The 21,488-nt window shown below is 59.9% G+C and overlaps 2 protein-coding genes across 3 annotated transcripts; one reads left to right on the top strand and one right to left on the bottom strand.

Moving 5' to 3' along the window:
• The first annotated feature begins 2,877 nt into the window (after nt 1–2,877).
• On the top strand, nt 2,878–12,383 carry TBXA2R (thromboxane A2 receptor). 2 transcript variants are annotated; one of them, XM_032306123.1, is made up of 3 exons: nt 2,878–2,966; nt 7,122–7,990; nt 11,695–12,383. In XM_032306123.1, the coding sequence occupies exons 2-3, from the start codon at nt 7,205–7,207 to the stop codon at nt 11,938–11,940; spliced, it is 1,032 nt and encodes a 343-aa protein (XP_032162014.1). In that variant the 5' UTR covers nt 2,878–2,966; nt 7,122–7,204; the 3' UTR covers nt 11,941–12,383. The 2 variants fall into 2 exon arrangements, with proteins under 2 accessions (XP_032162014.1, XP_032162017.1); XM_032306126.1 differs by lacking the exon at nt 2,878–2,966 and adding an exon at nt 3,551–3,658.
• Nucleotides 12,384–15,816: 3,433 nt separating this feature from the next.
• Nucleotides 15,817–20,224, bottom strand: GIPC3 (GIPC PDZ domain containing family member 3). Its single transcript, XM_032306134.1, has 6 exons — nt 19,700–20,224; nt 18,725–18,910; nt 18,403–18,583; nt 16,491–16,603; nt 16,176–16,257; nt 15,817–16,069 (listed from the first exon to the last, which is right to left on the bottom strand). The coding sequence occupies exons 1-6, from the start codon at nt 19,922–19,924 to the stop codon at nt 15,918–15,920; spliced, it is 939 nt and encodes a 312-aa protein (XP_032162025.1). The 5' UTR covers nt 19,925–20,224; the 3' UTR covers nt 15,817–15,917.
• Nucleotides 20,225–21,488: the final 1,264 nt, after the last annotated feature.

Here is a 21,488-nt window from a genome sequence, read left to right as displayed (position 1 = left end):
GCGGGATGGAGGCACCCCTTGGCCCCCACCCTCCTTACCCAGGGTCCACGCAGTGCCTTAAGCTGCCCCCAACCCCCACCCCATCCTTTTCCTGCCCTGGGCTGCGGAGGCTAAGAATAGATCCTCCCTGCTTGGCCCCCACCGGAAACCAGCCCCGGGGGGCGCATCCTGAGCCTGGCCTCTGTTCTCACCATCTGGTCCTCCCTAGCCGCCCTAGCGACTGCCAGGGGCGGGGCTGGGAGGGAGGCCCGGAGGTACCGGAAGCCAGAGCTGTGTGCAAATCTCACCCACATGTGGCCTTAGATGCCTCATTTCCTCCCTCTGGACCTCAGTTTCCCCTTCTTTTTTTTTTTTTTTTAAGATTCTATGTGGGGTTTTTTTTAATCTTTTTTTTAAGAGTGAGTTTATTTATTTGACAGAGATCACAAGCAGGCAGAGGCAGGCAGAGAGAGAGGGGGAAGCAGGCTCCCGGCTGAGCAGAGAGCCCAATGCAGGGCTCGATCCCAGGACCCTGGGACCATGACCTGAGCCAAAGGCAGAGGTTTTAACCCACTGAGCCACCCAGGCGCCCCAAGATTCTGTGTTTTTACGTGCTCTCCACACACGTAACAGGGGGCTGAAATTCAGTCCCGAGATCAGGAGTCTCGTGCTCTACCGACGGAGCCCGCCGGGCACCCGTCAGGTTCCCACAATGCCTTGCAGAGTTGCGGTGCTGCCCGGACTCAGTGCGGGGCAAGTGCCCCTCTCTGACGCCTGCTGTGGCCCGTTCCCAGAAAGAACGCTGGTCCCTGTTATCTCGGGCAGAGGACGTGGGAAGGGAGCCGTGTCCCTCCAGTCCCCCCACATCTGGAGCCCGGCTCCACATCCTCTTTCCAGCCATCTGCCTTCCTCGCAATTTCCCGAAGCCTCGTGCTCCCTTTCCTCCCCAAAGCTTTAAACAATTTCTGCCACGACCGCGTGTCTCTGGTCCCTGGCACTCCTATTCATCCTACAAAGCCCAGTTCTCACCTTCTTCCCCCAGGATGCCTTCCTGGCTCATCTCTGCGCCACCCTAAGCCCTCTCACTTCCTCTGGCCCCCGGCCTGGCCGCAGGGGGCTGGACTCTGTCCAACTCTGTCTCTCCAGCAGGAGGGCATCCTCAAGGGCAGATCTGATGCAGAATTGTCCCACCACGTGGACTAAGACACGGAGTTGCTCTTGAAGAGGTTTTGGTGGGGGTGGCGGCGGGGCGGGGGGGGGGGTTGAGACTTCTTGGGAGAACGCGGCTTTACACAAGCAGGACCTTGGAGCCAGGACTCTGGCAGATGCATAGGAGCTGGTGAGACCCCACACCAAGGAGGAGAAGTCAAAGTTAACCTCTGAATCCTCCACACCTCAGACGCTGGGCCAGGACGGGAGAGGCCGCCCGGAAGGACGCTGGGGATGCTGGCTGTGCGCTGGGTCCTGGAGGCCGGAAGGATGGTGGGGTGGGGAGCCAGAAGAGGGGTGTCAGGACACGCAAGGCAGAGCAGGAGAGAGTAGAAAAGCACGTCCTCACTCAGAGCCAGACCTTGCGTGTCCTTCCAAGCTCCCAAGGACTGGCTGGGGCAGGGCCAAGGCAAACCAGCCAACCCTGACCCAATGCAGGCCCTAACTTGGGGCCAGTGAGGCCCAGGGTCACCCCTTCACACCCAAATCCTGCTGTCCACGTGGCTTCAAAGGCTGACCTCAGCTACTGGACCCTCTTCACCCACTGGAGGCCTAACCTGGCTTTTCTCCAGCCACACCCAGCCTGATAACCCGTTGCTTCTGTGGCTGATGATACCCTGGCCCAGAGCCCTGGTTCTGGGGGTCTTCAAGGAAGCCCACCCTGCCTGTGCCAAGCCCCGCTCCAGGTTCCCTGGGCTCACTCTCACTCCCTCCCCGAGTGACTGGCTGGGGCTTCCTTCTGCACCCAGCACCGGGGTTGGGGACGGAGGGGGATGGGGACTGACCTCCTCACCCGCTGGCAGGGAGCTGTCTGGGGGCTTCCCTTCCTCCTCCAGCCCCACTGCCATCTCCAAGCCTTTGACCTCAGGGGACCCCCTTCCTGGAATCCCAGAACCTCCACCAGGGCCTGCAGACCTGCTGGGGGCGGGGGGCGGGTGGGGGGGCGGGGAAGGCTGTCTCCGCAGGGCGCCCACAGAGCTGCTCCCTGAGTGTTGGCGCTCCTCCCCTCTAAGCACACCCTACATCTATTAGGTACCTACTGTGTGCCAGGCCCCAGCCCATCAGTTTCCCAGTTTGGAGCTCTGGGCCCCTGGGCGGGGGTCTGGGAGCCTCCCGGGCCGGTTCCGCCCGTCGCCCCGCCCCTCCCCGGCTGCCCTTGGGTGCTGCCCAGATGGTGAATAATTCGGGGCCTGGCTCTGGCGGCCCCGGGCCAAAGGCTCCCGGGTGGGCGCCGACCACCCCGGCCACCCGCATCCCTTTCCCTGAGCCCAGGAGGACGTGCCCACTCCCCCAGGCGGTTGCGCGGGTTTCCGGGCGGGCTGGGGTTGCCCACTGACCCCCATCAGCCGGGCCGGGCCACAGGGGCGTGGCCAGTGCAGGGGGAGGGGCCCGTAAAGACGGACGGAGAGACAGAGAGACAAGGACAGACAGGGCGCCGGCTGCGGATCGGAGCCCGGGGCCGGGGCTATTTTTAGCCCCCGCGGATCCCCCTTTCGGGCCCCGAGGGCTCGTCGCCCCTCCTCCAGCCCCGGCGGACCTCACGCACCCCGGCGTCCGGAGCTGCCGCGCCCTCCATCTGTGCCCTGCGGGGACGTGAAAGGCCGGGGGTCCTCTGGGCGGCCCGCCCCTGGCCGTGCCTCGGTTTCCCCGGGGGCTCCGGGAGGCCGGACCGCCCTGCTCCCCGCTCCGCCCTCCCCGGCCTGGGCCCGGCGGCGGCCCGCACGCGGGGCTCCGCGACAGGCGCGACCCCCGCGCGTCCCACCGGTCACCGTCTCCAGGTGAGGCCGGGCCGCCAGGTTAGGGGCGGGGCATGAGAGCGGGCGGGTGTGTCCCGCGGAGGCCCGCCCCGCTGTGGGTGTGTCCCCGCGCCGGCCCGGCAGCCAGGTGCTGGGCGTCGGGGCGGGGGCGTTGTTGAGACCCGGTCTGTGCCCCGAGGGGGCGGTCGCGCCCCCACTGTCCTCCCTGGGCCCGTCCCAGCGTTGCTGAGGATGTGCTCTGGGTGCGTTTCCCTGGGTGGGCGCCGAGCCGCTCAGGGTCCTCGGATGTGGCAGGAAGGGTGCGAGGCGCTGGGTGCGGCCGTGAGCAAGCCCGGCCGTGCGTCCGTGTGTCTGGGCGGGCGCAGCGAAAGGTCTCCGCGCAGGTCTGCAGCGTCTCTCTAACTCGGTGTCCATCGCTCGGGGTCCATCCTTCCCGGTGAGGCTGGTCCCCTCACCGCGCACCACACCTGCCCTCCTGTGCGACCCGCACACCGGCCGCTGAGTGGTGAGCCCTCGAGGGCACCCATTGTACAGATGAGGGAATGAGGCTCCCAGGGCAGAGCTGGAATGACCGTGGAGGCGCCCCCCCAACCCCGCCCCCTCTGAGGTGGGAGCCGGTCGGTGTCACAAACAGGAAAAGTTCCCGGAAATTAAGCCTTGTGGTGTGGGGAGGGGAGACAAGAGCAGGCTTGGGACCGACAGGGGCCCCACCCGTAAGTGTGCCTCTCCCCGGGTGTCTGCGGAGGGGTCCTGGTCCAGGGCCTGCGAGGCTGCCCAGGCATGGGCTGGCCTGGCCCCCGAAGCCTTACGCCAAAGGGCGGCGGCCTTCACTTGGCCAGAGCTTGGAGGACTCAGCAGACATGAAGGGGGCCACCTCGGGGCTGTCCCCTGCACACACGGCCAACCCGCAGCACCCCAGGAGCCGGCAAAGCTCTTCAGGCATGGGGTGGGGGCGCGGAGGGCCATGGGGACAGGTCAGGCCTGGGTAGATCAGCCAGAATACCAGTAGGCGACTTTGTGTCCCCGTTTTCTGCATTTCACAGAGGGGGGGACACTGAGGCTTGGCGGTGTTGGCCTACAGCTTGGCGGTGGCAGATCAGGGACTCCAGTCCGAGCTGGTGGGAGGGCATCTTCGCCCCTGCAGGGTGTCTGGACGCGCCTGGAGACAGGCGGCCCGGCAAGCTGGAGGATGAAGTGTTGAGCGGGAGACGGATGTGTTGAGAGGCGGCTAGCTCCGGAGCCGGAGGAGAGCCCGCAGGCAGCCGCCAGCAGGCAGGGGAGGGGCCTGGCCCTTGGGAACCAGGGATCGCATTCCACTGGCGGCTGGGCTTGGGAGGACCCAGCCTGGTGTCTGTGCCTCTGGGGCAGGATGGAGCGGTCCACCCCCGCCCTGCCGTGGCCCAGCCTTACCCAGGTGGACTGATGTCCTCCAAGAAGTTCCAGGAGCTGAGATGGAAGTTCTGGATCCCAGGACCCAGCCTCGTTCCCGTCAAGGTTCTAGAACCTCGGCCCCTTGGGATTCTGGACTTGAGGCCTCCTGAGTTCCAGAACCAGGAACTTGTTAGAATGCCAGAGCCCTTGTTAGAATGTCAAAGCCCAAACCTCCCTGCTCTTGGGCCATGGAAGCTTGGGTTTGTGCAGCAAATCTGGGGTGGGAATCGGGGGTCCGTGCCTCCCACGAGGCACAGAGAGGGAGGCGTATTCCCCCAAGGGCCACACAGGACTGATTCTGGACTTCGCACTGTGTCGACAGTCTCCTGCAGGGGAGGGCCTGCCATGCCTCCCAGCCAACTTCGGAGGGGAAAGGAGGCCTTGCCAGGGGTCCCTACGGGCCTGGCCCGCGTGCCTAGGGAACTTGAGACGGCAGCTATCACCTGAACCTGTTGCGGGGGAGGGGGAAGTGGAAACCACCAGCTGTGCCCAGAGAGAGTCACGCCAGTTTCCAGCCTCCCCCACGGCCAAGGGCTCTGGGTCATAGGTTTGTTCCCAGACAGGGGAAACGTGAGGCAGTCTCAGGGTATGTGGCCCCACGGCGAATGAGAAGTGCCTGAGCTCCCACGCAGGGTGGTGCCGTGAAACCCCAGGAGGAGCTGGTGGTCCCTCCAGGCTGAGGTCGGGTTAGGGGCTGCAGGCACAGCCCAAGTCCCCAGAAAGGTTCAGAAACAGTGTTTAGCAGCATTCGAGGGAGCGAGTGCCCCGTCCTAAGAGGAATCCAAATGTAGGCCAAGTCTGTGACTGCAGAGAGCACGCCCCTTGCTCTGCAGTGGAGGGTAAGGGCGTGATCACTGTGAACAGCCCCTGCACATCCGCCCACCTCTCTCTGGACCCCTTTTTCCCACCGCAGCACCCCCCCAACCAAAGTGACTGTGGCCATGGGCTTGGCTCTCGGCCTGGGAGCAATGCTCAGTGCGGTTGCCAGGGACTGGATAATTCATGAGGAGCGATAGGGAGTCGCTGAGCAGAGGGGCCAGGCCAGCACACCAGTTGGCAGGACGGGGAGCCAGGGCTGGCGCGAAGTGAGCGCCCACAGGGCACTAAGCCCTGTACCCAGCTTAGCTCACTCCTGTCCGCCCATTCTACAGGAAGGGAACTGGGAGCTCCCAGTGGGGGCCTGTGACGGGGTTCATGGCAACACCCGGATTCCAATCTGGCCAGACCCGCTTTCTAGAAAATTCCAGCCCTTACAGCAAATTGTGGTGATGGGGACCCCCCACATCAGGGTTCCCTCCGGCCGGCAGGCCTGCGAATCATTTACACTGGCTTGCCCACAGCAAGGCCTGGATTTACATCAGATCAACTCAGGCCAGGCTGTGGGGCCTCGGAGGAGAGATTCGGCCTCTCTGGCGCCTCTGTCTTTCCCTTCTGCAAAATGGGGGTCACGGAAGGAGCTTTCTGAGTTCTAACTGCCCGCCGGCCCTACCTCCTGCCCACGCCCACCCACCTGCGTCCCCTCTGCCCTCCCCCCAGGGCAGCCTCACTGGCCACACAGGGGGACCTGCGGTGTAGACCCAGGGCAGGAGCCCAGGGACCCGGCAGTTAGGCCCCAGCGCCCCCAGCGGCCTCTCTGGTGTGTCCTTCTCGGCACTGGGAGCTGTTCTCTGGATGGTCTCTTGCTTCGCTTCTGCGTGACGTCTCCACGTCTGGTCTGTCCACCCACACTCGCAGCAGCTAGGCCCGGCAGCCCCGGAGGGTAACAGGTCGCTCTGGCTGCCATTTTTAGCTCGTCCCCAGGGAGTCTGTTGCTCCAGATGAGCTGGGTTTTTCTGTTTTTGTTCCCAGAATGGAACTAGATTTCTGCATTTATTTCTTCATTATAAAAACAATGCCACAGGGCGCCTGGGGGGCTCAATCTTGGAGCTTCTGCCTTTGGCTCGGGTCATGATCCCGGGGTCCTGGGATCGAGCCCCGCATTGGGCTCTCTGCCCTGCAGGAAGCCTGCTTCTCCTTCTCCTAGTCCCCCTGCTTGTGTTCCCTCTCTCGCTGTGTCTCTCTCTGTCAAATAAGTAAATAAAATCTTTTTTTTTTTTTTTTTTTTAATGCCATGAGAACGGGGGGGAAAACCCACACGATCCCACCATGGGCAAGACAGCGTTTTCCAAAAACGCCGGAAGTGTCAGGCCTCCCATGTACGTGCAGGTGCAGTGGTGACCTCAGAGCCGGTGGCCTCAGGCCACCCACCTGCCGCCCTCCTCACCTCGCACACATCCCGTCTCGCAGCGGCTGAAATCTGCCCCGGGTTGTGCAGTGGGCTGAGGGCTCAGCCAGGTGACAGCCAGCGGGGCCACGGAGCCCAGGGCGAAGAGACCGTTTGCCTGGGCTCACGCTGGGGCCGCCAGGTTGGTGGTTCCCGGCCACAGCTCCTTGGTTCTTCTTTGTGACTCAGAAAAGACTCCCGGTGTTGTGCTCCAGGGGCCGCAGAGCAGACGGCACGGATCCTCACCCTGGTGGGTCACTGAGTCTGGGGAGGGCCAGAGCTGGTGGTAGTAGCGGTGGGAGCCATGATACCAGCGCTCTTAGTCATAGTAATACTGCGTGGGGAGTGAGAGGAGCCAGGACAGGCTTCTTGAAAGAGGGGATATTTGACGTGGGTATTGACGATGGTGTAGGAGTTCACCAGGCCCCCTCCAGGGAAAATGCACAATGACTCACCAGCAAATCTTCTCTCTGCTCCCCCAGGCGTGCCTGAGCCAGCGCCAGCTCTCCCCACCCGCTGCGTCGGCCCGATGGGGTGGTGACCCTCCGCTCCCCGCCCCGGCGCCATGTGGCCCAATGGCACCTCTCTGGGGCCCTGTTTCCGGCCCACCAACATCACCCTGGAGGAGCGGCGCCTGATCGCCTCTCCCTGGTTCGCGGCCTCCTTCTGCGTGGTGGGCCTGGCGTCCAACCTGCTGGCCCTGAGCGTGCTGGCGGGGGCGCGGCAGGGCAGCTCGCAGGCGCGCTCGTCCTTCCTCACCTTCCTCTGCGGCCTGGTGCTCACCGACTTCCTGGGGCTGCTGGTCACCGGCGCCATCGTCGTGTCCCAGCACGCGGTCCTGTTCGACTGGCGCGCCGCGGACCCCAGCTGCCGCCTCTGCCAGTTCATGGGCGTCATCATGGTCTTTTTCGGCCTCTGCCCGCTGCTGCTGGGGGCCGCCATGGCCTCGGAGCGCTACCTGGGCATCACCCGGCCCTTCTCGCGGCCCGCGGGGGCCTCGCAGCGCCGGGCCTGGGCCACGGTGGGGCTGGTGTGGGCGTCGGCGCTGGCGCTGGGCCTGCTGCCCGTGCTGGGCGTCGGCCGCTACACGGTGCAGTACCCGGGCTCCTGGTGCTTCCTCACGCTCGGCGCCCAGCCCGGGGACGTGGCCTTCGGGCTGCTCTTCACCCTCCTTGGCAGCTTCTCGGTGGGGCTGTCCTTCCTGCTCAACACGATCAGCGTGGCCACCCTGTGCCACGTCTACCACGGGCGGGAGGCCACCCAGCAGCGCCCGCGGGACTGCGAGGTGGAGATGATGGCTCAGCTGATGGGCATCATGGTGGTGGCCAGTATCTGCTGGATGCCGCTGCTGGTGAGTGCGGCCGGGGGCCCTGCCCGGGGCTCCCACCACCCTCGGTGGCTTTGCTGACTTACCTTTAGAGATCGTGTTTATTTGGGAGGGAGAGAGCACAAGCAAGAGCCCAGGGAGGGCCAGAGGGCGGGGGAGAAGCAGGCTCCCTGCTCAGCAGGGAGCCCAATGCAGGACTCGATCCCAGGACCCTGAGATCACGACCTGAGCCGAAGGCAGAGGCTTCACCGACGGAGCCTCCCAGGCGCCCCTCCACAGGGGACTTAAATCCTCAGGTTCTCATCCACCCAAGAAAATGTGGGCACAGACCCCAGTGTTCAAATGTCCTTGCTTGAGGAGCTCCCAACGAGACACAGACGACCCCCAGCTGGGGTCAGGACTGGGTTGCCCAGGGAGGGATTCCCATGTTCTATCTGGGGTATCAGAGGAAGTTTTCCAGAGAATGGGTATTGGAGCTAGGGTTTTGAAGGATACATAGGAGTTTACCTACTAAACAAGAAAAAGGAAGGCATTCTAGGTAGTATCACTGAATCATCAAACATTTCCCAAGCCTATTACTTCTGAAACCGGGCTCTGGCCAGATTTTCTGACTCGGGGGAAAGCTTGGCTGAAGTCCTTCCACTGTCAGTGTGGTTCCCATTTGGGGTGGTATTTTTTTTCCATTTCTGATTTGATCAGGACATGTCTGGAGTCTGAAGTCAGACACTTGGTGTCCTACTCATGCCCAGCAAGGACTTGCTATGTGACTCTGGTTCTGGGCTCCCCCTCCTCCAGCCTTGGTGATCAGGGGGATTAAAGAGCGTCTGCCTTTCCGAGTTATAGTGAGACGGAAATGAACCCATTAATCATTTGCCCCTTCCGCAAACATTTCATGAGTGACTCCTATGTTCCAGGCTCTAGTCCAGACACTGAAGATGCAGCAGAGAACAGAAGCGACAGAGATCCTTCTTGGAACTCTTGGCAGTGGGGAAGGCGGGCCATAAACCTTGTGTATGGATGCAGGAAGGGGTCGATAGTAGGAAGTGAAAAGAGCTAGAACAAAAACCAAACCTGCAGGGGTGCTGGTGGGCTCAGCTGTTGGAGAATGTGACTCTTTAGTTCAGGATTGTGAGTTCGAGCACCCTTCTGGGTATAGAGACGACAAAAATTAAATCTTAAGGGGAAAAAAAAACCCTGCAAATGGAAAGATCACAAATTTGTTTTTTTGCTTTTGCTTTGTCTTTTTTGTTTTGCTGAGAATTTTTTACAAATGTAAGTGGTCGGAGGAAGACCGCAAAGAAAGGAGCATCACATTTTGACATTTTGTGACACGTGACAATGACACGGAATTCAAATTTCCGCATCCAGAAATAAAGTCCTGTTAGAACATAGCCACACCCGCGTGCTTCCTCGTTGCTCGGAAGCTGCAGAGCCTAGCTGTGGCCGAGACTGTGTTTACAAAAGTTATTACACCGTCCTTGAAGAAGAAGTGTGCCACCAAGGGGCCCCAGGAGTCATTTAACAATTCAAGGAGAGTCTGTCTAGAATGCCTTCCTGAGTTTTATTTAGCAGTGATACTCTTACCCATGCTTCAGAGCCCCCGCCGGAATGGTTCAGAGCAGAGCAGGGCCCATTCTGGATGTCCCAAGAGACTGGGCCCAATGGTGGTCAGGGACCTCTCAGTGAAGGTGAAATTTGAGCAAAGACATGGTGGAGGTGAAGAAGTGAACTATGTGGAGATCTGGCTTGGGGGGAAGCATTCCAGGAAGAGGGCATAGCACATGCAAAGGCCCTGGGGCAGGACCCTGCCTGGCATGTTAGAAGATCAGTGAGGAGGAACAGAGTGGGTGCAGGGGAGAAACGGAGGAGGGGAGGACGGAGAGGGGACTAGGGGGCACTGCAGGGAGGACTTGGGCTTCTCCCCCAGGGAGATGGGAGCCCTGGAGGGCTGTGGACAGAGGAGGACCTGACTCGGGTGCTGCCCAATAAATATGAAGGGTAATATCCATGAGAACAGGCCTGGGAAGGGCACCTCAGGGCAGGACAAGAGCATATTTTCCAGCCAGAAGCAGCATTCTGTGGCTGCTGCTCCCGTGGGACCCCATCGGTGCCAGCAGCTGGGACCCACCCCAGGAACTGGCTCCTTGCTGGCTCTCTGCTTCCCTCCCCTGCGTGAGGTGCACACACATGTCACCTCCCAGGACCCTGACCTCCAGCAGACGCGTCCATGCTGCTGCGCCTTGCTCTCCTCCTGGCCACCCAGCCTCCAGTCTCTTGGGATGCCCAGAATGGGCTCTGTCCCGCTCTGAACCATTGGAGCTGAGGCTTTGAAGCACGAATAGGAGTTCACTCACTGGGCATAAGGGGAAAGGCGTCCCTTCCCTTAGTTAGAATCACTGAATCACTAAACAACTACTAAAAAACAAACAAACAAACAAACAAAAAAACACAACAACAACAACTCCTGAGTCCCCTTTGTGGGGAAACTTTTCCATAAAGGGCCATAGGTAAATATTTAAACATGGCCTCTGTCACAGATACTCAGCTCTGCTGTCCCGACCGGATGGGAAAGCAGCCACCAGAAACAAATGGGTGTGGCTGGGTGGGTGGGACAGGGAGCCCTATGCGGGGCTCGATCCCAGGACCCAGGGATCATGACCTGAGCAGAAGGCAGATGAAAGCAGACGATTAACCAACTGAGCCACCCGAGTGTCCCCCAAAGATCTTAAATCATCTCTGCCCCACGTGGGGTTTGAACTCACAACCCCAAGATCAAGAATTACACGGTCCACAGACTGAGCCAGCCAAGTGCCCCAGTATGAATATTTCACCATAATAACTTACTTTAATGTAATAACTTAACACAATATGAATTATAATTATGCTTAATATGAATTTTAATTATAGTTATAAAATATACATTATGACTATCACATTGTTGTATTATAATTTATGTTTAATTATATAAATTATACAGTTATATAATTACAATTGTAATATTCTGTAATTTTAAATACCATATAATATATACCTCTAGTATATTAGTATAATGATAATTTACAATGTGAATTATTAAATAATTCCTTTTTCCATATTTGTAAATAACTTACATATATATCATACTAAACATAAATTTCAATAGTGACAAAATATATTTAAATAATTCAATATACAAATTTAATATAGAATTATTTCGTGTAAAACCATGTCATAAATTATATAAATTTTAATATAAAATAAAGTTATTTAAAATAAAACATACAGGGTTGCCTGGGTGGTTCAGTGGGTGAAGCCTCTGCCTTCCGCTCAGCTCATGCCCCGGAGTCCTGGAATCGAGCCCCGCATCAGGCAGGCTTCCTGCTCCGCGGGGTGGGGGGGCCTGCCTCTTTCTCTCTCTCGTGAATAAATAAATAAAATCTTTAAAAAATAATAAGCTAAATAGAACATAGAATATAAAAACTAAGAATCTGGGGTGCAGTGGGAAAGTTTCATCCTGACATGTTCAGAATGGGAGGGGGTTTCAGGGCCCAGCGAGGCGGGCCGGCTCCGGGGCTCCCTCCCACCCGCGCCCCGAGACGCGCAGGAAGCTGAAGCTCAGAGAGGCCGGGCAGCCCTCCCCGGGTCACACAGCAAGGCCGGGCCAGGAACCGCGAGGGTCTCGCGGGTGGGCGTGGGCCGCGGGGCAGGGGCTGGCGGGCGGCCGGGCTAACTGCTCTGACCCCCCGCAGGTCTTCATCGCCCAGACGGTGCTGCGCAGCCCGCCCGCCATGAGCCCCAGCGGGCAGCTGTCGCGAGCCACTGAAAAGCAGCTGCTCATTTACCTGCGCGTGGCCACCTGGAACCAGATCCTCGACCCCTGGGTGTACATCCTCTTCCGCCGGGCCGTGATCCGCCGCCTCCACCCTCGCCTCAGCGCCCGGCCCAGGTCGCTGTCCCTGCGGCCGCAGCTCACCCAGAGACGCCCGGTGCCCTAGAGCCGGTCGGCTGCGGGGGGGGGGGTCCCCCAGCTGGCGCGTCCCTCCCGAGGACACAGCTGCCTGTTCTGGGGTTCCGGCAGCCCGGAGTCTCGGAAGGACCAAGCCTTGGAGTGGCAGCATTGTGGGCTGTTCTCCCGCAGCCTTGGAGACCCCCTAACGCTCCCCGGATGCCCCTTTCCCGTCCCCCTCCGGCCCCAGGAAGGGTGATGTCAGGTCAGGGGGTGTCCGAGGAAAGGACACTTACAAGCCTCCCCTTCCAGCAATCCTCTGCGAATGGGGGACTCCGACCCCTGACTATGACCTGCTTTCTGGGGTACGGTCAATGCCCTTGGACACCCCAACCCACGAAGGCTCTGCTTAGGAAATACTGAGTGTGCACGGGTGAGACTCCTCCCTTGCCAAAATATATCACGGCCCCCTCGGCCGAAATTTCCCTCGGATCTGAAGTCATCAGTCTTTAAAGTTTGTGCATTGGATCGCGTTGGACCACGTGCCCACGGCAGCCAGAGCAGAGCTGGGGGCGGGGGGCCGAGGGGGAGCCTGTTTCGTTCGCTCAACACTGAAGGTGCCCAGGGCCTCGAGCAAACGCACCTGGCGCATAGTAGGTGCTCAGTAAACATCGGTTGAAGGGACAGATGATTGAGGCTTTGCAGAGCGCAAGCTTCGTGCAGGCCGGCTTCGCACTTAGTAAAGGGCTTGGCACAGAGCAGCGGCTTAGAAAACATCCGGTGAGGTCAGGTGCGCCCCCTCCAAACCCTCATGCCTGCCCCTTTGTCTGTCCTCTTTGTGAACTCCCCCAAAAATGACACACGCAGCTGCAGGGGTGGGAGAGGTGCCTTTATTCCCCATGAGCCCTCAAGGTACATGAGGACACAATTGCCCCCTGACCCCCGTTTCTCTGCCTCCTGCCCACATGCCCCCCCCCCCCCAACGCACGCACACCCAGCTTTCCACTCCACAGACCTGGGATCTGCTTACACCGCCCAGAGCCAGGCCCAAGTGAAACTCAAGTCCCTGTTTCCACTCTTCCTCCTCCCCCAACACCTCCCTGCTGGGGGAATGAGGTCACCTGCTGCCTCCAGGGGACCCAGCTGGGAGGGACAGCAGACGGGATTGTGGGGGACTTATGGGAGCCAAAACTGTGTTGCCCTCAAGCTACAGCTCCCCGTGGTGGGGGAGGGGCTCTGACCCCGTAGGAGCAGGCCTTGACTCCTTGAGTGTGGGGGAGGGGACAGGCTTCTGGGCTAGGGACTCAGGGGGCTGGGAGTGCGGAAGGGCCGCCCCGGGAGCCGAACTAGAGAGGATAGATCTGGTGGGTGGGGTGGACTTCTGGGGTCCTAGCTGGGGCTTGGGGAAGAGGGCTGGTTTCTGGGGGGCTGAGGGGATCTGTGGCTGTGGGGCTAGGTGGGAAGTTGGTGGGCTTCGGCCCAGGCCGCTGTTGGCCTGCGTTCCATGTACCAGATCATGGGGCTGGGGCTGGGGCTGAGCAACTATGCTAGGGGCCAGAGTCAGGACTCTGGGCGGTGGGCCTGGGGGCTGATGTTGGGCTGGGGGAGTGAGATCAGCTTGGGCTCTAGGGTCAAGGCCAGAGGTCTGTAGGTGGAGTCCATTTCTAGAGCTGAGCTGGATCTTTGAGCTGGACTGGACTCCAGAAACAGGCTGGGTTCTGGAACTAAGGTAAGTTCCAGAGCTGGGCTGAGTTCTTGTACTGCTCTGGGTCCCAGAGTTGGGCTGGGTCTCAGGGCTGAGCTGAATTCTTGCCCTAGGCTGGGTCTCTGAGGTGGGCTGGGTCTCAGGACTGAGCTGGGTTCCAGAACTGATCAGGGTTCTGGAGCTGGGTTGGGTTTCAGAGCTGAGCTGAATCTCAGAGGAAAACTGCATTCTCGAGCTGAGCTGGGCTCCACAGCTGGGTTGATTTCTTGTGCTGCTCTGGGTCCCAGAGCTGGCCTGGGTTCCAGAACTACTCTGGCTTCTGGAGCTGGGTTGAGTTCCAGAAAGAGGCTGGATTCTAGAACTGAGATGAATTCCAGAGCTGGGCAACATTCTTGACCTGGGCTGGCTTCCAGAGATGGGCTGTGTCTCTGAGCTGAACTCAATCCCGCGACCGAGCTGGGTCTCAGATTTGAGCAGGGTCTCAGGACTGGACAGAGTTCTGGAGCTGAGCTGGGCTCCAGAGCTGGGTTGAATTCTTGCACTGCTCTGGGTCCCAGAGCTGGGCTGTGTCTTGGAGCTTAGCTGGATTCCAGAACTGGTCTGGGTTCTGGAGCTGGACTGGGTTCCAGAAACAGGCTGGGTTATAGAATTAAGGTAAATCCCAGAGCTGAGCTGAGTTCCTGAACTGCTCTGGGTTCCAGAGTTGGGCTGGGTCTCAGGGCTGAGCTGAATCCTAGAGCTGGGCTGAAATCTTGCACTGGGCTGGGTCTCTGAAGTGGGCTGGATCTCAGGCCTGAGCTGGGTTCCAGAACTTGTCAGGGTTCTAGAGCAGGGTTGGGTTTCAGAAACAGGCTGTGTTCTGGAATCACTCTGGGTTTCCAAGTTGGGCTGGGTTTCTGGGCTGGAGTGAATCCTGGAGCTTGGCTGAGTTCCAGAGCTGGTCTGCTTCCCAAAGTCCAGCTCAACACCAGAGCTGCCTTGGGCTGTGGCCTGCAGCTGGTGTCTAGAGCTTGATAGCGTTTCTGAGGTACGCTGAGTCCCAGAGATTGACTGAGCTCCCAGACAAGTCTGGGTCCTGGAGCTGGGTCCGCTTTCAGAGCTAGACAGAATTGTGGGGCTTAAGTCTGTTGCTGTCTCTGTCTGGGTCCCGAGGCTAGGCCGGATTCTGGAGTTTAGCTGGATTCTGGAGCTCAGTGGGCTCTCAGCAACCGACTGTGGTTGGCAGCTGGATGGGGTTTCAGACCCAGTCCGCGCCTCAGACTGGAGCGGAGTTCTGGAGCTGGGTGGACTGCCTGAGCTGGACTGAGCTCTGGAAATGGTCCAGGTCTTGAAACCGGTCTGGGTCCCAGAGTTAGACAGGATTCTAGAGCTGGTCTGCGCTCCGCAGGGAGAGCGGGGCTTGGCATCCAGCCGAGCTCTGGAGGCGGGCCTTGCCTCAGAAGTGGATGGGGTGTCAGAGCTTGTCTGAATTCGGGAGTTGGGCCTGGTAGTAGCCCGAGACTGGGGTCTGGAACTGGGCTCGGTCTCTGAGCTGGACTCATCGCTGGAGCCGGACCAGGCCCCAGGATGTTGGTGAGTACTCGAGGGCAGTTGGGTTGCAGAACAGGGCTGGGATCTGGGTCTGGACTGAGCTGCAGCAAGCTTCTGGGCTCGTGAGCAGGGCTGGGTTTGGGAGCCGTCTTCCAGTCCTGAGCCTGGGTGGCTACTGTTGCTGGATTGTTTCTTGAGTCTGATCTGGGCTCCAGAACTAACGGGAGTTCCTGAGCTAGACAGGGCATCTAGGTACGGCTGTGTCATGTGACTGTCTTGAGTTCCCCCATCAGGTTGAGTTTTATGGCAGGGCTTGGACACAGATCTGGGCTGGCTTCCGGAACTGGGATTGATCTCCGAACCGGGCTGCGTCTTAAAACTTACCTGGGACCCAGACCTTAACTTGGTTTCTGAGCTTGGTCTAGCTTCAGAGCTATCTTGGGTTCTAGGGAAGGGCTGGGTTTCGGGGCTGTGTTGGGTCTCAGAACTGAATTGCCTTCTAGCGATGAACTTTGTCTCAGGGTTGGCCTGAGGTCTAGAACAGGGCTTGGTCTCAGAGCTGGGCTTGGTTCTAGAGCAAGACTTGGCCTCAGAGCTGAGACTTGACCTCTCAGAACTGGTAGCGGTTCTAGCGGGAAGCTCGGTCCCAGAGCCTGCCTGGGCTCTAGAGCAGGGCTGGGTCTCAGATCCGGGCTGGGCCCTGGGGCCGAGCTGGGCTTCAGGAACCGGCCTGGCGGGCTGGGGTGGGGGGCTGGGTTCTGGGCTGGGGCTGCGCTCGGCCCCGGGGCAGACTAGCCACAGGCCTCCCTGGCCTCGCCGATGGCGGCCCACACCTCCACCACAAACTCGTCCGGGAAGGCGAACTCGCCCAAGACGGAATCTAAACGGTGCGCGAACTCCTGGACGCTCCGCGTCTTCTTGGACGTGTCCACCATGGTGGCTGCTGCGGCGGAGCAGGGAAGGCGGGTGAGGGGGCTCCTCGGGCCTCGACTCCTCCCGGTGGGCTACCCTCCCCCCCAGGGTCCACCCGGCTTACCCTGGCCCCTTACCCAGCTCTGGGTCCCGAATGCCCATGTAGCTCTCCAGCAGGTCGTCTACTCTCCGCGACGCCTCCTCCTCGAACTCGCTGGGCTGGGGGAGGGGGGCAGGGCCCGGCCCAGAAGGTCAAAGCCTGGGATCCCTCCAGCCCAGCCCCTCCGCAGGCCCCGCCCCTGTGCCTCGGCGCCTGTCCTGCCTCCCCACGACGCCCCATCTCGCAGGGAGGGGAGCGGCTTGACAAAGGAGAGGTTCTTACCCGCGGTCCCACTGAGTCAGCCGGGTGCTCGGTGCAGAGCCCCCCGAAGGCTCCTGTCCCCCTCACTCACCATTTCCTCCACTGTGGCAGCCCCCCCAGAACGAAGACGCAGGGTCTCCCTCCCACTGGCCATTTTTGCTTCCGTGGGACATTTGCTGCCGCGGCTCCTCTGGCCGATCATATCTGGAAGGGACAGAGCCAGGGGAGGGGCACGTGTTCTGGGCGGGTCCGCATCTGTGTAAGTGCTCCGAAGCTGCCAGCAGAGCCTTTCTAGAACCTTCTTGTCTTTCAAAGCCCTCCTTACATCCAGGGGTTAATCCTCAGAGACCCTGCTTGAGAATTCTTGCTTCCTCCAAATCTCCCTCCTTTTTAAAAATTTTATTTATTTTAGATTTATTTTTTTTAATTATTCATTTGACAGAGAGAGACACAGCAAGAGAGGGAACAGAAGCAGGGCGAGTGGGAGAGGGAGAAGCAGACTTCCCGCCGAGCAGGGAGCCCGATGCAGGGATCCATCCCAGGACCCTAGGATCACGACCTGAGCCCAAGGCAGATGGCTAACGACCAAACCTCCAAGGCGCTCCTCTTTTTATTTTTATTTTTTATTTTTTTAAGATTATTTCTATATTTATTTGATAGAGAGAGCGATCACAAGTAAGCAGAGAGGCAGGCAGAGAGAGGGGGAAGCAGGCTCCCCGCCTAGCAAAGAGCCCGATGCAGGGCTCGATCCCAGGACCCTGAGAGCATGACCCGAGCCAAAGGCAGACGCTTTAACTCACTGGGCCGGCCACCCAGGCGCCCCCCTCTTCTTTTTAAAATGACTTTCTAGAAGGGACTGCTTGAGACCCTCTTGTAGCCAGAGGATCCATCTAGAAAAGACTGTCTAGAACTCATCCATCTAACGTTTGGGCACGGCTCTCAGCGTCCACTGCTGTGCTAAAGGGCAGATCTGGAAGCCCACCCTGACCCCTTCTCCCCGGGACCTCCCTCCAGATGTGCCTGGGTGCTTCTAGAACCTCTCGCTGGAGAACAACACAGCTCAAAGGGCCAGTCCATAATGAAATAAGAAGGTGGTGCCGGAATGGAAAGCAGTGTGTTGATTTCTTCCTTGAGAAAGTCTTGGCTATTAAAAAAACACCCCTGCCCCTTAAACAGGAAGCCTGCATTCTAACGCAGTAGTTCTCGACCCCAGGGGCAGGGGCGAGTGATTTCACCCCCAGGTGACCTTGACCATATCTGCAGGCATTTTGGTTGTTACAACCTAAGGGTTGCCATCGGCATCTGCTGGGTCAAAGCCAGGGGCGATGCCCAACATCTTACTGTGCCCAGGGTGGCCCCCACTTCAGGGAATGAGCTGGGCCAGATGTCCCAGTGCTGAACTGGGGAAAACCTCTTGGAGAGCAAGTCCTTTACCCCATGCACGGACAGCTCGCAGACCTCTCTGTGGAAAGCACCGTTCTATGGGCAACTGGGTGGCTCCGTCCGTTAAGCATCTGCCTTCTGCTCACCTTGTGATCCCGGGGTCCTGGGATCAAGCCCCACATCGGGCTCCCTGCTCAGTGGGGAGTCTGCTTCTCTCTCTGCCCCTCCCCCTGCTCATGCTGAATCGCTCTCAAATAAATAAATAAATAAATAAATAAATAAATAAATATTAAAAATACGGTTCTAGAACACACCTGGAAAAACCTTCTCTAGAACCACAGCCAAATACGTCCAGATGCCTCCTTCTCCGATCCTGATCTTTCCAAACCCGCCTGCCCCCACCCCCGGACAGACTCTGACAATCTAGAAACTACCTACCTATTTCTGACACAGTGCCAGAAGCCCCCGTCATGGCGCCAGAGGCATCTAGAACCTTCCATCCTGTCCCATTCCCCCCCATATACGCCCGTGCTCCACTGTACCGGCGTCCGGAGAACCCGCTTCTGGAAGAGCTCCTCACCACCACCCCACCTGCCCCCTGGCCCCCAGGTGGCCCTCACCGAAGGCTCTCTTGGGCTGCACCAGGCGCAGGGTGAAAGGCTGGGACTTGGGCAGCTCCCGGAGCATCTTGGCCACCTCGTAGTGGCGGCAGCCGACGATGGAGTGGTCGTTGATGGCCTCGATGCTGTCGCCCACGCACACGGCCTGGACCCGGTTGATGATGCTGCCCTCCTTGATCCTCTGCGGGGACCTAGAGTCACTCACGGGGCCAGCCCAGCCGCCGCCCCTCGGCTTCCCAGAGCCCAGGTTAGACCGGAGAGGGGCAGCGCCTCGTTCCAGGTCCCCGAGCACCCAGGAAGTCACCCGCCCTCCCTCGAGCACCTTAATGAAGGCGTAGCCGGCCCCGTTGTCCGTGATGGTCAGTCCCAGGGCGTCTTCGGTCTTCGTGACCTCTACCTCCTTGGTCTCGCCACGCACATGGGCAAAGATAAAGTCCTCCAGCCCTATCTGGCCGCCCAGGAGTTTCTGCATGTCCACTTTGTGGCTGTTTAGGGTACAGAATAAGATCTGTCCCAAGGGGAGGGGGAGTCCAGAATTAATGACAACGCTTATTGCCCTCTGTGCAGACAACCAGGGTGATGGGTTCGGCAGCCTGAGAGGGAAACCGAGGCACGAAGAGACATGAAACGTGTCTGGTCACCCACCCACCAGGATCCCAGTCGTAGGGGAAAAGGCTGCACGTGAGACCAGGATGGGGCGGGCAAGAGGGAGTCTGAGACCCTCCTAACCAGGAGCAGGGTGATAAGGGGGTTGTGGGCAGGAAGAGACCCCTCCTCCATCCCCAGTCTTTCAGTTTTAACCAGTTGGTGTCCTGACACTCCAGCCCAACTTTTTCAGTCGATTCTGAATCTACTGGCGCCCCCTGGGGGCTGCGAGTCACACAGCCCTGCCGCCCAGCCCCTGACCCCTGGGGCCTCCGACTTCGCACCTGGAAGGCGGCTGCCTGGAACCCCTGCCCCCGCGGCGCCCAGGAGCCTTGGACGCGCTTCCCCTTCCCCGAAGGCTGGGATCCACTCCCAGCCGGTTCAGCGCAGTGGGTCCTGGACCGCCTGGGGACCCACTAACCCTAACCCGGGCTCCTCTTTTGCGCAGGGCGCGAAGAGGGTCTCTAGGCTATGGGCACCCCAGGATCTGAGGGGTGTGTCTTTGAGATCCGGTGATCGGACCCCCTCCATCCGAGGAGGGGGAATCCGGAGCCCCCGGTCCCTGGCTCCAGGCTCCACCCTATCCCCGATCGGACGGGTGCGCCTCCCGCGCTGGCGGGGGGTGGGGTGGCGGGGGTTCGGGGGTCCTCACCTCTGTGGGAGCGATCCCGAAGGCCTCGGCGATCTTGGCGTAGAGCTCGCGGACGTTGGTGAAGCCCTCGATCTTGCCCGTGGGGCTGCCGTGCGCCAGCTGCGTGCGGAAGACCAGGCGGGGACGGGCGCGGGGCGCGGCTGGGGGCTCCGCGGGCGAGGGCGGGGGCGCGGCCGGGCGCGGGGCCTCTGCGCCCCGGGTCTCCTGGGCCGCGGCGCTCTCCATGGCCGGAGGAGCTGGGCCACCCCGGCCACCGCCACCGCCGTCGCCGCCGGATCCGCCGCTTCCTGCAGCCTCCCCTCCCCCGGTCCAGGGCGCGACAGTCGAGCCGCCGGGGTAAGGGGATCCGGGAACCCGAGCCGCCCGGGAAGGCGACACCGCGGGCTGCGGAGGGGGGTCCGGCCCCAGGTGTCCGGGCCTTGCCAGCGCCAGCTGCGCGCTCCCAGGGGACCCCAGGCAGTCCTCCGGGCCCTGGGCTGCAGACTGGGGAAGAACAGGGATCAGGATGAAAACAGCTGAGCGCGCCTAGTGCTCACTGTTCTCTAACCAGGTGCTTATTTAATCCTTGCAACAACCCTGGAAGGGGGCAGGACAGGTACGCTGGGATAACCTCAGCCACATCCTTCCACTGCTCCCTCCTGGGGTGTGTGGGTGGGGGGAGTCCTCCCTGAGGCCCACCAGGCCCTGCACAACCTGCCCCATGCCCGCCCTCTCCTCCCTTCCTCCCCATCTCCCCATCACCCCCCCTGCTCCATATATACTGGCCCCTTTGCCTTTTTTCTAATGCCAGGCTGGGTCCTGCCCCAGGGCCTTTGCACATGTGTTCTTTCTGTCTGAAAGTCATTTCCCAGTCATCCATGCGGTTTCCTCCCACACCTCCCTCGGCTACTTGCTCAAATGTTACTTCCTCCCTCCACCTCTCAATCTCTTCCCAGATTTTTCTCCCTGGTATCGAGCACTACTGGAGAGATCAGCTGTTCTTCTTGTATCCTGGCTGTCCCCAGCACTAGAATGTCAGCTGTAAGAGGGCGGGGGATCTGGTCTCATCGCCCCCCCTGCCCCGGCATATCCTGGGGCCCCGTGCCTGGCAGACAGCAGGCGCTCAGGCGATCTTTGGTGAGGAAATGAATGAACCCCCAGGTTACAGATGAAGAAAGAGGGAAGGAGTTGGGGGCACCAGGAAGATCCATAACGATTTCCTGGGACCACAGCACGGAGGCAGCCAGCAACAAGAATTTTGGCTCTGGGGGGCATCTGGGTGGCTCCGTGGGTTCCACGTCTGCCTTTGGATCAGGTCATGATCCCCGGGCCCTGGGATGGAGCTGGTGTGGGGCTCCCTGCTCAGTGGGGAGCCTGCTTGTCCCTCTGCCTCCTGCTCCCCCTGCTTGTGTGCTCTCTCTCACTCGCTCTCTCCAATAAATCTTTAAAAAACAAAAAACAAAAAACAAAAAGCTTGGCTCCTATAATACAGAGCAATGGAATGCCATATAGTGGTGGCAGGGAGGGGTGTTCCGCCTTGGGAGAATCTCAGAAACCAAGCGCTAATGGAAAGGGCCAAGTTGCAGAAGGCTTTGGACACTGTAAGAAAACATTGTGTCAAGTTTAAAAGTCTGGATGTTATGACATTGATGAGCCTTGAACACACAGCGCTCGCTCGGGGAGGGAACCAGACCCAGAAGGCCGCCCTGGGTGTGAGCCCACGTGTGTGACAGGCCCGGAACAGGCTCCTCCGTGGACGGGAAGTGGATTCGTTTCTGCCCGGGGCTGAGGGAGGTGGGAGGGTTGGTGA

The sequence above is a fragment of the Mustela erminea genome, chromosome 1, assembly GCF_009829155.1.
Source record: "Mustela erminea isolate mMusErm1 chromosome 1, mMusErm1.Pri, whole genome shotgun sequence".
NCBI lineage: Eukaryota > Metazoa > Chordata > Mammalia > Carnivora > Mustelidae > Mustela > Mustela erminea.
The sequence above is the reverse complement of the archived record's forward strand: the minus strand, read 5'-3'. Positions and strand labels throughout refer to the sequence as shown.